Source organism: Aspergillus pseudodeflectus (assembly GCF_044049435.1).
Source record: "Aspergillus pseudodeflectus strain CBS 756.74 chromosome Unknown BJX68scaffold_57, whole genome shotgun sequence".
Taxonomy (NCBI): Eukaryota; Fungi; Ascomycota; class Eurotiomycetes; order Eurotiales; family Aspergillaceae; genus Aspergillus; species Aspergillus pseudodeflectus.
In genome coordinates, this window is record NW_027263833.1 from 32,984 (window position 1) to 45,474 (window position 12,491).

General features: G+C 51.3%; 6 protein-coding genes across 6 annotated transcripts; 4 read left to right on the forward strand and 2 right to left on the reverse strand.

Annotated features, from left to right (window-relative positions):
* Positions 1–2: 2 nt before the first annotated feature.
* On the reverse strand, positions 3–1,666 carry BJX68DRAFT_278620 (triglyceride lipase; the record flags this gene model as incomplete). Its single annotated transcript, XM_071048579.1, has 8 exons — positions 3–174; positions 243–277; positions 341–577; positions 624–753; positions 811–849; positions 897–985; positions 1,163–1,403; positions 1,459–1,666. 8 exons carry the CDS (start codon positions 1,664–1,666, stop codon positions 149–151), a joined length of 1,005 nt encoding a protein of 334 aa, XP_070894567.1. The 3' UTR covers positions 3–148.
* Positions 1,667–2,110: 444 nt separating this feature from the next.
* BJX68DRAFT_258079 (uncharacterized protein) lies at positions 2,111–2,781 on the reverse strand (the record flags this gene model as incomplete). Its single annotated transcript, XM_071043463.1, has 5 exons — positions 2,111–2,284; positions 2,370–2,470; positions 2,594–2,627; positions 2,686–2,724; positions 2,779–2,781. 5 exons carry the CDS (start codon positions 2,779–2,781, stop codon positions 2,111–2,113), a joined length of 351 nt encoding a protein of 116 aa, XP_070894568.1.
* A 180-nt stretch (positions 2,782–2,961) lies between these two features.
* BJX68DRAFT_245476 (protein PET117) lies at positions 2,962–3,902 on the forward strand. The gene is made up of 3 exons (XM_071041497.1): positions 2,962–3,153; positions 3,217–3,419; positions 3,484–3,902. Exons 1-2 carry the CDS (start codon positions 3,058–3,060, stop codon positions 3,394–3,396), a joined length of 276 nt encoding a protein of 91 aa, XP_070894569.1. The 5' UTR covers positions 2,962–3,057; the 3' UTR covers positions 3,397–3,419; positions 3,484–3,902.
* A 134-nt stretch (positions 3,903–4,036) lies between these two features.
* Positions 4,037–8,362, forward strand: BJX68DRAFT_245478 (DNA-directed RNA polymerase II subunit RPB2). Its single transcript, XM_071041498.1, has 2 exons — positions 4,037–7,912; positions 8,003–8,362. The coding sequence occupies exons 1-2, from the start codon at positions 4,308–4,310 to the stop codon at positions 8,163–8,165; spliced, it is 3,768 nt and encodes a 1,255-aa protein (XP_070894570.1). The 5' UTR covers positions 4,037–4,307; the 3' UTR covers positions 8,166–8,362.
* A 765-nt stretch (positions 8,363–9,127) lies between these two features.
* Positions 9,128–11,117, forward strand: esdC (GTP-binding protein EsdC). Its single transcript, XM_071041499.1, has one exon. The coding sequence runs from the start codon at positions 9,753–9,755 to the stop codon at positions 10,557–10,559; it is 807 nt and encodes a 268-aa protein (XP_070894571.1). The 5' UTR covers positions 9,128–9,752; the 3' UTR covers positions 10,560–11,117.
* Positions 11,118–11,266: 149 nt separating this feature from the next.
* BJX68DRAFT_271108 (uncharacterized protein) lies at positions 11,267–12,432 on the forward strand (the record flags this gene model as incomplete). The annotated part of the gene is made up of 3 exons (XM_071046874.1): positions 11,267–11,384; positions 11,469–11,776; positions 11,872–12,432. 3 exons carry the CDS (start codon positions 11,267–11,269, stop codon positions 12,430–12,432), a joined length of 987 nt encoding a protein of 328 aa, XP_070894572.1.
* Between the last annotated feature and the right edge of the window lie 59 nt (positions 12,433–12,491).

Below are 12,491 nucleotides of genomic sequence, written 5' to 3' on the forward strand. Positions count from 1 at the left end.
GAATTGGAGAAAGTATGATGTCGTTCAAATGCATTCCCTTGGCGCCGCTTTAAACCGGATATGTACCTAGCCGAAAAAACCCCGGTAGGGCTTCTAGGCATCAAGATTCTTAATTTCTAAGTCTACAAGCTCTATTTACAACCCTTCTTCAGAGACCTTCCTTGGCAAGCATGTCTGGGGGAACTGCGGATTAGCCTTGCTCGCGAAGCGCGCAGGATGACGCAAGCAGAATTGACACGTACCAGCGATGTCCAAGTAGAAGGCAACGGCATTGAACCTATGTATAAAACATTAGCCTTGTGTAAGTTGACATGCTGGCAGGCTAAACGAGGATCCTGACTTTGGTTTCTGCCCGGTGAGCTCGCCCGCGAGCCACTTCAGCCGGTTGCTCCAATTGATGAGGTCCAAGTGACTCACGCCCATGAGTGTACCCTTGTACCCGTCTTCTCCTCCCCACTTGCTGCTCGCTACACTAACCAGTCCATCATTGTAGCCTTCTACTTGGTCAAGGAGCCGGTGGGATAGGCGAAAAACTGACCAAAGTCTTGGCTGCATTACCGCCCCATAGGAAAAGTATCTGCAATATCAGCCCTATGGCCGAGAACCACTGGGCGGAGACCTACCGGACATCGCCGACATCTGGCGTGTTGGGGTTGAATGTATTCCCCATATACTCACGTGTCAGCTGAGAGAATGCCCCCGACTCAATTTGGATCTTCTCGAGGAGATAATAAAGCTGGGTTAGCCGGTCATCTGGGGGAGAAACGTATCAGTCTAACGACCCAAGATCCCACAGTGATTCAAGCGCACCGCCTATCTGTCCTAAAACATAGTCAGCCACTGCCGAGCCTGTTGATAGTCAGCAAAGTCTTCCGAAGACGCGGACGGCCACGGACCTCGGTGCGGAGTTGCGATAGTTGTCAAAGATAGAACTTTGAAGTCCTTCGGTTTTAGACGTGAGATCATATACCGAGAGTCAAGTCCGCTTTCAAGGCGATTAACACATTGCAAAAAGCATTTTGTGCGGTTCGTGATGTTATCTCACCCCTAAGGCCACCATAAGTATATGGGAGTCCTAAGATGATTTGGCAACATACCATGCTATGACTGCACGGCGTTAGAGAGAGCTTTTAGAAACTGGGGGAGAAGTTTATCAACATACGCCACTATATTGACCTCTTTCCCTCGAGCGGTAGCTGCAATAGTTTTTTCCAAAACCTCAGCCCGCATTTCAATCGAAGCCGAGGGAGGCACAGTCGCAGTATGAACCTCAATGCCTTTCATCGACAAAGCTTCTTTGATGCCACGCCAGTACTGGACTCCAGGAAGCAAGGGCCCGGCGAGTCGCAGTTCGGCAAATCCGAGCAACCCATGTGCGAGGATGATGGGATGCTTCGGAGTATCTGTCCGCGGAGTCGGTCAATTATAGGTCTTGATTAGAAGGAATCCTTGACTGACCATAGTGCTCTCTAACTACAGCGTACTCGTCTCTGATCACTTTGCCAAAATCCTCCAGGCGTGGGTCGGCAGATACGCGTGAATTGTTCCTGCGCGAGGAGCGGAAGTGTCGCACGAAACAATTTGGGCAAAGAAACCGAGATTGATATAGGAAGGAAGTGACATTTCTGGTATTTCTCGCAAGGGAGCTGCCAAGTACGATCCCCATATCTCAAGTCTGCCCTCAAGAACAGATGCAGGATAATCGTCGGATGCTGAAGCTCATCCAGACGACATCAAAAACAGTGACGCAATGGCGTAGTTGGTGCCTGAGGCGAACAGTTTCTATAGAAACCTTGCCTTGCATGTGACAACATCTGTTCAGAGAGTACCTACTACCTAGCAAGTTCCAGACAAGTTTAGGACGTATAAAGGACTGAGACCAAAGGTTTCTTGGTTATCATTGGCTTGTCATTCGTCCTCGCCTCGCAACGCTCAGGCAGCAAATGGAGCTCACCATAAACTGCGGAACCAGGATAGTTTGTAGAGGAAACAATCATCCAGGGTATACAGTATCAAAACTGTAGAATGGTACTATATTCACAGGCTCTAAAGAACAAAAAAAATCGACTTGCTCATAACGGCGGACGAAACCAGTTCACGCCCTGTCTTTCTATGCCTTGGTAACAATCTTCGTCGATGGCTCGGGGGTCACATCAGTTAGCGCGTGGATCAGCTTCTCGACGACCTTCGGACCCTTTTCCTTCCCAGCCTTCTTGATCTCCTCAATCTTCACTTCAGCTTCCTTGTTCGCCTCGTCCTCGGCCTTCTTGTAACCGCTCGAGTGCTGATAAGGAATCGTAACATTAGCCATTAGGGCTCACAGACACAAATACCACCACAGATTGCTGCGAAAGATAGGCAAGTCTCACCTCTCCCTCAAACTTCTTGAATTCTTCCTCCTTCTGCTTCCTGTATTCTTCGATTTCCTTCTGCGCCTCTGACTTGGCGTCCCTTATCCGCTTCGTACGGTCTGTTAACGGCGTTAATAAGTCGTGGATACGATAAGTGAAGGCTATCCCATACATTCTCTAGCTATACAATGCGACACATCAGCAATAGCTGCGAAGCTGCGGGGATCATCAAGGTAACGTACCTTGCTGGACAATCTTTTGAGCCTCCCTCTCGGCCTAGACAATACAAGTCAACTTGTGCATTTAGTGTCTCTACCAACTCAGTTTGACTAACATCGAGAAGGGTCTGAATGCCTGCGGAGTTCTGAGCGGACTATAAGAGCGTTAGCATAACCAGGGTCAGTTGTGACCGGAATCAAGAACTGACCATGTTGACAAATTAATTATCCCAGATCCTTGTTGTATCAAAGTCCCAAGAGTAAATATGACAAGGCAAAAGCGTGAAGCTCAGAAATGACGAATGATGCTTCTGATGCGGCGTCTACGCCATCTCCGCAATACGGATGGCTGTTCCCCTGGGCGGTCGAGGTTCTGCCCGCCTCACCGCCATCACCAGATAGATGCTTCCTCGAGATGACAGTTTAGCCTTCTTGAAGATTTATCCCCTTCACTCCTTGCTCACTCGGCGCACTAATTCAATTGCAATATGTCCCGAGCTTCGAAGTTGACACTGGCTGCCACCGGCTTAGCTACTGCTGGTATTGTCTATTTTGTCCATTGGGCTCAAGAGCAGGAAAAAATGGTATGTTAGAAACTCCAGCTTGCTTCGCTAGAAATCTTTAAACTGATGAGCTGTGTTTACTAGTCTATGCATAAAGGAGTTGAGCGAGATATGGAGAAACAGCGCATTCGATTAGAACGACAGGCGGACTTTGCGATGCAGAAGGCGCTTGAAGAGGAATACCGAAAGATACAGAAAGTCTCCCCGAGTATAGACTCACAAATATCAAGCGCAGGGCAGTCGAATTTGGACCAGGGGACATGACCATAGCCTAAGGGATTCGACTGGTAAGTGAATCTTCTCCCTGCCTGGACAGCGAGGTCACAAGTACTGATATCGGAGCCGTTCTAGTATATAAATGTATTATAACCACGATGTGTATATTATTCACGATTAAGAGACCCCTCCAATCTCATAAACACCTATTATACCACTCGAATGTCCGTCTATCCAGACTTGCGGAATCCCTCATGCCACCGTCCAGTAAAGCTACAGATACGACGGATAATGGACATATCAGCTTTCTCAAGGGACAAATCAAATTATGATGACAGTTCTTCCACCGGACTTGTCGTCCGGCATTCGCCTTGAAAACTTGGTTTGCATCGGAGATGGCGATCCTCTGTAATGTCGCCTGATACACTTCATGCCTTATCAGTACTGGATAGACAGGGTCGGAAAGCGACTCTATTCAAAGATCGCCTTGATATCCTTTGCTATAGCTCATGTCTTGTGAGATATGTGGGATTTTGAAAAGAAATGCAATACACCATAGCAACAAAAATGATGCCTGAGGCATAATTTGTCTCTCCACGTGACTAAACTTATTTTCACTTTCCTTCACCTCTCACCGCCTGCCTCCTCAAGTCATCAAAGGCCGCTAGTGGCGGCTTGAATGAATGGACGGAGACTTGAGAGTGAAGACATTCAACATCTCTTGTGTTCCTCCAGCATCTTCTGTCAGGCTGGGATATCTCTTCGCATCCACTTGAGGTTCCCGCCTTGCCCAGACTCTGATAATCTTTGTTCTTCGGAATTCTGGCTAGAGGTGCTCGGTCTTTCATTCGCAGCCAGACGACCAGCAGTTCCATTTCTGTCGCCGAGCGCGTCGCGCCCTTTGCGCTCTTCGACTTTCCGTTTGTCGCTCGAGTATCTTCCAATCGGTAACCATCAAGATGGCTGACTATGGCGATGCCTACGATGAGGAGTATTACGATGATATGGATGAGGGGATTACGTCCGAGGATTGTTGGACCGTGATCTCCTCTTTCTTTGACACCAAGGGACTGGTCTCGCAGCAGCTGGATTCCTTCGATGAATTCATCTCGTCGACCATGCAGGAGCTGGTGGAGGAGCAGGGCCAGGTGACCCTCGATCAAACCCTTCCTCCTGCCGAAGATGAAATCGACCCCGTCGTTGTCCGCCGATACGAACTCAAATTCGGAACCGTCATGCTATCTCGGCCCTCTGTCACTGAAGGTGATGGAGCAACTACAATCATGTTGCCGCAGGAGGCTCGTCTACGCAACCTTACATACGCCAGCCCGCTGTACCTCGGTATCACAAAGAGAATCATGGAGGGACGAGAGCGTCTTGTTGCTGATCGCGATGAAGACGATATGATGGATTCGAACGAAGACCGAAAGGCGCAGGGAACTTATCTTTCATGGGAGCAAAAGGAGTTGCCCGCTGACCAGGCCAAAGAGGAAACTGTCTTCATTGGAAAGATGCCCATCATGCTCAAGTCCAAGTACTGTATCCTCAAAGACTTGAGTGAGCAGGCCCTTTACAACTGGAACGAATGCCCGTACGACTCTGGTGGTTATTTCATCATCAACGGAAGCGAAAAGGTCTTGATTGCCCAGGAGCGCAGTGCAGGAAACACGGTCCAGGTCTTCAAGAAAGCTCCCCCGAGTCCAACGCCCTATGTTGCCGAGATCCGCAGTGCTGTTGAGAAGGGCTCAAGGTTGCTTTCACAATTGGCCCTTAAGCTGTTTGCGAGGGGTGATAGTGCCAAGGGCGGTTTTGGTCCTACCATTAGATCGACTCTCCCATATGTCAAGACCGACATTCCGATTGTCGTTGTATTCCGTGCGCTCGGTGTTGTGTCTGATGAAGATATTCTCAACCACATTTGTTACGACCGAAATGATACCCCCATGCTCGAGATGTTGAAGCCCTGTATTGAAGAGGGGTTTGTTATTCAGGACCGTGAGGTTGCTCTGGACTTTATCGCCAAGCGAGGTTCTTCTCAGTCCAGCATGAATCACGAGCGCCGTGTGAGATATGCCCGTGAGATTATGCAAAAGGAGCTGCTGCCTCACATTTCTCAAAGTGAGGGCAGCGAGACCCGCAAGGCGTTTTTCCTGGGCTACATGGTGCATAGACTTCTTCAATGCGCTCTTGGACGTCGTGATGTCGATGATCGTGATCATTTCGGAAAGAAGCGTCTCGACCTTGCCGGTCCTTTGCTCGCCAACCTTTTCCGTGTCCTGTTTACTAGAGTCACACGCGATCTTCAGCGCTACGTGCAGCGCTGTGTGGAAACAAACAGAGAAATTTACCTAAACATTGGTATCAAGGCCAGCACCTTGACAGGTGGTCTGAAGTATGCCCTCGCCACTGGTAACTGGGGCGAGCAGAAAAAGGCAGCTAGCGCCAAGGCTGGTGTGTCGCAAGTGCTCAGTCGTTATACATATGCTTCTACACTTTCACATCTTCGGCGAACGAATACACCAATTGGCCGTGACGGCAAGATCGCTAAACCCCGCCAGCTACACAACACTCACTGGGGCTTGGTATGTCCTGCAGAAACACCGGAAGGTCAGGCTTGTGGTTTGGTCAAGAACTTGGCTCTCATGTGCTACATCACTGTCGGTACTCCCAGCGAGCCCATCATTGACTTTATGATCCAACGAAACATGGAAGTTCTTGAGGAATTCGAGCCTCAAGTTACCCCAAATGCAACCAAGGTGTTTGTGAACGGCGTCTGGGTTGGTGTTCACCGCGATCCCGCGCATCTCGTCAATACTATGCTCTCTCTGCGCCGACGGAACATGATCTCCCACGAAGTCAGTCTTATCCGGGATATTCGTGAGCGTGAATTCAAGATCTTCACCGATGCTGGCCGTGTTTGCCGACCACTCTATGTCATCGATAACGATCCGAAGAGCGAGAACTGCGGTAACCTAGTCCTGAACAAGGAGCATATTCGCAAGTTGGAGCAGGACAAGGATCTCCCACCGGATCTTGATCCAGAAGACCGCCGCGAGCGATACTTCGGATGGGACGGACTAGTCAAGTCAGGAGTTGTTGAGTACGTGGATGCGGAAGAAGAGGAGACAATCATGATTGTCATGACGCCAGAGGATCTGGAGATCTCAAAACAGCTTCAAGCGGGATACGCGCTTCCTGAAGAGGAGCACGACAAGAACAAGCGCGTGCGGTCCATTCTGAGCCAGCGCGCGCACACCTGGACGCATTGCGAGATCCACCCCAGTATGATTCTTGGTGTTTGCGCCAGTATCATTCCCTTCCCAGATCACAACCAGTCGCCTCGTAACACATATCAGTCTGCTATGGGTAAACAGGCTATGGGTGTGTTCTTGACCAACTTTGACCAGCGCATGGAGACCATGGCGAATATTCTTTACTATCCTCAGAAGCCATTGGCGACAACGCGCTCGATGGAGTTCCTGCGGTTCCGTGAATTGCCTGCCGGTCAGAATGCGATTGTGGCTATCGCCTGTTACTCGGGATACAACCAGGAAGATTCCGTCATTATGAACCAGAGCAGTATCGATCGTGGTCTTTTCCGCAGTCTATTCTACCGTACATACACAGACAGCGAGAAGATGGTTGGTCTTACTGTTGTTGAGCGTTTCGAAAAGCCGATGCGATCCGACACAATTGGCATGCGAAAGGGCACGTACGACAAACTCGACGAAGACGGTATCATCGCACCCGGTGTTCGTGTCTCGGGAGAGGATATCATCATCGGTAAGACTGCTCCTCTCGCTCCGGATGCAGAGGAGCTCGGTCAGCGCACCAAGGCCCACACCAAGCTGGACGTGTCGACACCACTCCGTAGCACGGAAAATGGTATCGTCGACCAGGTGTTGGTGTCGACCAGCAACGATGACCTGAAGTTTGTAAAAGTGCGCATGAGGACGACCAAGATCCCGCAGATTGGCGACAAGTTTGCCTCGCGTCACGGCCAAAAGGGTACAATTGGTATTACCTATCGCCAGGAAGATATGCCCTTCACTCGCGAGGGTGTTACACCCGATCTTATCATCAACCCCCACGCCATTCCGTCTCGTATGACCATTGCCCACTTGATCGAGTGTCAGCTCAGTAAGGTGTCTGCGCTGCGTGGTTTCGAGGGAGACGCCACTCCATTTACGGATGTCACTGTGGACTCGGTATCCCGTCTTCTCCGTGAACACGGCTACCAGTCCCGTGGCTTCGAGGTGATGTACAATGGCCACACCGGACGCAAGCTGGTCGCACAGGTCTTCTTGGGGCCCACATACTACCAGCGTCTGCGACACATGGTAGACGACAAGATTCACGCTCGTGCGCGCGGCCCGACGCAGATTTTGACTCGTCAGCCTGTAGAAGGTCGTGCCCGTGACGGTGGTCTTCGATTCGGAGAGATGGAGCGCGACTGTATGATTGCCCACGGTGCGAGCGCCTTCCTCAAGGAGAGATTATTCGACGTCTCCGACCCATTCCGTGTCCACATTTGTGATGACTGCGGGCTGATGACCCCCATCGCGTAAGTTGACCCCTAGCCTTTTGATTCGTGGATTCGTCGTCGTGAAAATTTGGCCAGGATTTGAGCTAACGCAGTAACCCCATGTGGCAGGAAACTGAAGAAGGGACTTTTCGAGTGTCGACTGTGCAACAACAAGCACCGAATCTCTCAGGTGCATATTCCGTATGCAGCCAAGCTTTTGTTCCAAGAGCTGGCGGCGATGAATATTTCGGCTCGTATGTTTACCAACCGGTCCGGCGTCTCCGTGCGATGAGGGGCTCACTGCCGTCTGTACAACATCACTTCTTCTTTTCCTCATACCTTTTTTCTGCTTCCATTCCCACGCTGGCGATGCTTTCTTCATGTTTAAATTTTGGGGTATCAAGTAAAAACAGCCTTTGGCATTTCCTGGCGTAACTGGGCCGGGGGTAATAGCTTACGGTACAGAACAATAAACCATTATTCAAGTGATTCTGCTGACGACGCTAAGCATGCATAATTGAGTTTGTAATTCAAGACTACACGAATCGGTGATGAGACCTGACTTGAGCATGAGCCGTGAGGAGACCTCCAGAGACTCACACGGGAGGAGTCGAGACGGCTCACACTTCTCTTGTGCAGTTGGAGCTCTGCAGCATGATGTGCAGTGAGACCCACCTATCAGTCTGTCTTGAATGTATCGTGATCTACGACGCGAGATACACCAATTGAAGCAGTCGAGTGTAGACATTGCATCATACATCTACGCCGGAGATGCGAGAGTATGCAGGGAGTCTGGAAGTACGAGTCATCCATATAGATGGATGGGTTTCTCTTGAATGGGGGATAGTTTTTCATTATGCTGCTGCTTCTCTCGCCGGCTCTCAATACTCGGAGGCCCTCCCTCAATTTGCAGGACAAAGTCCAGCCTTCGCAGAGTCCCCGGCCCTCCAAGTTGAACTTTGAAAACGAGTCGATGCATCAAGAATCAACCTTCTGGGATGCTCTCCAGCGTGATTGGCCAATACTGTGACGGGCCCTCATCACGAGCGCTAACATGCATTAGCCTCATCCCGGCTCCAGCCCAATCGCTGTCAACCTGTAACCGCCGCAATGAGCGGGGCAGGCCGATCGTCCGTGAGGATTGGCTCTGGGTGCATCCCAGAATAGAAGAGACGGTGTGACGAGTTGACAGTGGCAGACAAGGACAGACACCCTTGACGACCGAGCGGCACACCATCATCAGTCAACCACTGACCACACGCCGCGCAGCCATGCTTTAAGAGTCCTGCAAGCGCCAGGCCCGTTTGTCCTTTTTTCTTCTTTTTTTTCTTCAGCAAGCCTGTCTTGTCGAAAGCTGCCCTTTTTTTGGAGTATTCTGTGCACTGGTTGCACTTGTTTGTTCTGTTCTTCGCTTCTGCTCCTATACAGCATTTAATCTTCAACCCTTTTACACCATATCCAAAAAAACACCAGACGAGCTGTGCTCTCTGATATACATCTTTTGGCTGCTATACATTTGATCTGCTGTGCAGAATACTCCAATTAATCAACTCTACAACGGTCTCATCTACTCTCGTCGCCGGTTCGACGTGATTCTTGATATCGTTCAGCATCAGACAAAACTTGCTCAGCCTTGTTGCTTGACTCGAACTTTTATTCTAATTGTCCTCTTTCGTGTCGTGGACTGGATCCTCAAGCTCGAAAAGCGCCGTTGTTGCTCTGCCACCCAACACCAACAGCTCCAAGCCTCACCAACAACGCCTTACGAACCACGTTGAATCGACTCTGGCAGTCCTTTTAACGTCCATCTCGACACTTATTATCTACACGATTGCAATAATACTTTACTCCGTTAATAACTAGTTTTTTTTTCGCCAACATGTCCGCTGTCCAACTCAAGTTCAACCTCCGCACCTCGTCCAACGTCAAGACGGTCCACCTCCTGGGCTCGTGGGACAACTACTCGCGCCAGATCCCGCTCTCTCGCGATGGCTCCAAGTCCGGCTCATGGGTTGGCAAGTTCCGCTTCCAGACCTCCATGCTCAAGCTCGGCGGCCGCTACTGGTACTACTACATCCTCGACGGCTACCACGTCTCCCACGACCCCGCCGCAGACTACACCGTCGAGCCCACCACCGGCCGCAAGCTCAACATCCTCGATGTTCCCGGCGGCAAGGAGCCCTCCTCCGCTGCCACAACCTCCAGCCGCCGCAGTGCCCGCCGCGGCTCCACAGACATCGCCACCGGCCGCGCCCTCTCCCCGTCCAAGATCCAGCACCCAAAGCCATCAAAGCCCTACGCCTCCCGCCAAATCCGCGAGGCCGACTTCGCTCCCAACATGGACGAGCTCACCCGCCGCTTCGCGGGCTCCCGCATGTCAGACGACTACGACGGGCTCTCCGCCTCCCCACCCAGCTCCGTCGGCTCCTCGCTCTCGTCGCGCTCCTCGGGCTCGACATCCCCATCGTCTCTGTCTTCCATGTCCGACCCGCCCTCCGTCTGCCACTGCGAGCGCTACGGAATCACGCGCAAGGGCGACCGCGTCAAGCTCGACTGCGGCGGCAGCCGCTGCGGCTACATCACCGAGTCGTCTGAGGATTCCTGCTCCGAGGAGTCCGACAGCGACGAGGAGTACCGCCATGCGCGCCGCGCTGTGCGTCGCCAGGGTATTGTTGTGAGGCGCTAAATGACAGGCCAACAAAGGCTTTTCGTGTCGTTGCGCTTTTTTTATTCCTTCCTTCCACAACATAGATGGGATACATACATACCGAAGCTCGGATTGACTGGCTCAGATCGGCTTGACATTGCATGTGCGTGTGCGTGTTGCATATATGCGAACAGTACATTGCGTTCAGTACATCAGTCACTCTTTCGCTTGTTGAGTTTCTATGCTCAGCGAGTGTATACTTTAAACCACGAAGAAAAAGACAAAAAAAAAAAGGCTGAACTAGCCTCCCGCTGACCCGTCAATCCGATGCAATGCGAGCTGTGCTCGACTCGTGTCCGGGGTGAGGAGTCGCGGGGGCGGTTGTGGGATATTTATGTATCAGACAGGTTGACAAGTCCGCTCTGTTGAACTCAACAGCCAGGCGTGAGTCATGAGAGAAGAAGAGGTGGAAGATGAAGATTGTTGGTGAAAGGTGGGATGGAAGATGGATGGGAGCTGGTTAGTTAGGTAGCTAGCTTGAGTAGTGAAGACGAGATGAAAGAAATGAGGTGATGAATTATGACTGGTATACTTATATCCCGTTGCTTACTCCGTAGTGGTGAAGGAGATAATGTAGATGCAGATGTCGTCGGATCATCCGCTCGGCTTTTCCGAGTCATCGGGTATAAAGTATCTCTTACTTCATGCATTGCACCGACCACAACCAACACTCAATATCGACCAATATGCCACCACCACCCCTAACAACAATCTACAAGGAGATCAACTGGTCAAAGATCTCCGTGGACATCTACCTTCCCCCGCCTCCACAAAATGCCTACCGCGACCACAAATATCCCGTCTGTACGTTCCGACGCAACTTTCCCCCCTGGGAATCCCAAGCAATTAAAACTAGAGAGACAAAAGAATCCAAGCTAACAAGCATAGTAATAAACATCCACGGCGGCGCCTTCATGCTCGGCCACAGCCGGATGGTCTCGATGCCGCAAGTTGACGACTGTCTTGAGCGAGGCTGGATCGTCGCTGTCCCTAATCACCGGCTTTGTCCCGGGGTCGATGTGCTAAACGGGCCGGTGCAGGACATGCGAGACTTCCTGGCATGGATTTATGCTGGTGACCTTGAGCGGTTCTTGGGAGAGCAGAGCCCAACCCAGGATGAGCGGAACTATAGGGTCGATCTAGATAGGGTTCTGGCGTTTGGGACGTCGAGTGGCGGCTATTTGGCGCTGGCCTTGGTGAGTTCTTCCCCTGTGTGCTGCAAGCTTTCTTTAGGCCTTTCCCAGACTGTTGGCTTTTACTTTTGTATACCATTGGTATTGACGAGAAACAGGGCTACGACACGCCCCGCCCACCGCGCGCAATCCTCAACTTCTACGGCGCCGTCCACTTCACCCACCCCTCCTGGCGGAAACCCCTCCCACACGTCAAAGCCAACCTCCCACCAAACGGCTTTCCCCAAGACTTTCTCCAACAAGTCTACGACGAGTACCCCATCCCGACAACATCCGGCATCTCCCTCGAGGGCCAACAATCCAACAGGCCGGACTTCAGCCGGCCCCGCGACGCATTCGCGCTAACCCAGATCGCCAATGGGACTGTTCTCGATGCGATCTTTCCCGCGAGTGCTGGGAGGCTGGAGGATATTGATCCTGTCACTAGAGTCGAGGCGGGATTTCCTCCTACGTTTATTGTGCATGGGGATTGTGATCGGATGATTCCCGTTGATGTGAGTCGGAGGCTTTTGGAGGTTCTAAGGGAGAAGGGGGTGGAGTGTGGGATTGTGGAGGTTGAGGGGGAGGATCATACGTTTGCATTGGGGATGGAGGTTGGAGGGACGACCTGGCGGAGATCTAGGGAGGGGTTTGAGTGGCTGGAGAGGGTTATTCGATAGGGTTAACTGTTCCCTCGTAGGGTATCTTATAAATGGAACTGGATATTGAATGGTATGGT

Bases quoted from the DNA above. Each gene is read 5' to 3' on its own strand.
- BJX68DRAFT_245476 (XM_071041497.1), top strand. From the start codon at position 3,058: ATGTCCCGAGCTTCGAAGTTGACACTGGCTGCCACCGGCTTAGCTACT. The intron at 3,154-3,216 runs GTATGTTAGAAA...TGTGTTTACTAG, and splicing joins CTCAAGAGCAGGAAAAAATG to TCTATGCATAAAGGAGTTGA.
- BJX68DRAFT_245478 (XM_071041498.1), top strand. From the start codon at position 4,308: ATGGCTGACTATGGCGATGCCTACGATGAGGAGTATTACGATGATATG. The intron at 7,913-8,002 runs GTAAGTTGACCC...CCCATGTGGCAG, and splicing joins GGGCTGATGACCCCCATCGC to GAAACTGAAGAAGGGACTTT.
- esdC (XM_071041499.1), top strand. From the start codon at position 9,753: ATGTCCGCTGTCCAACTCAAGTTCAACCTCCGCACCTCGTCCAACGTC.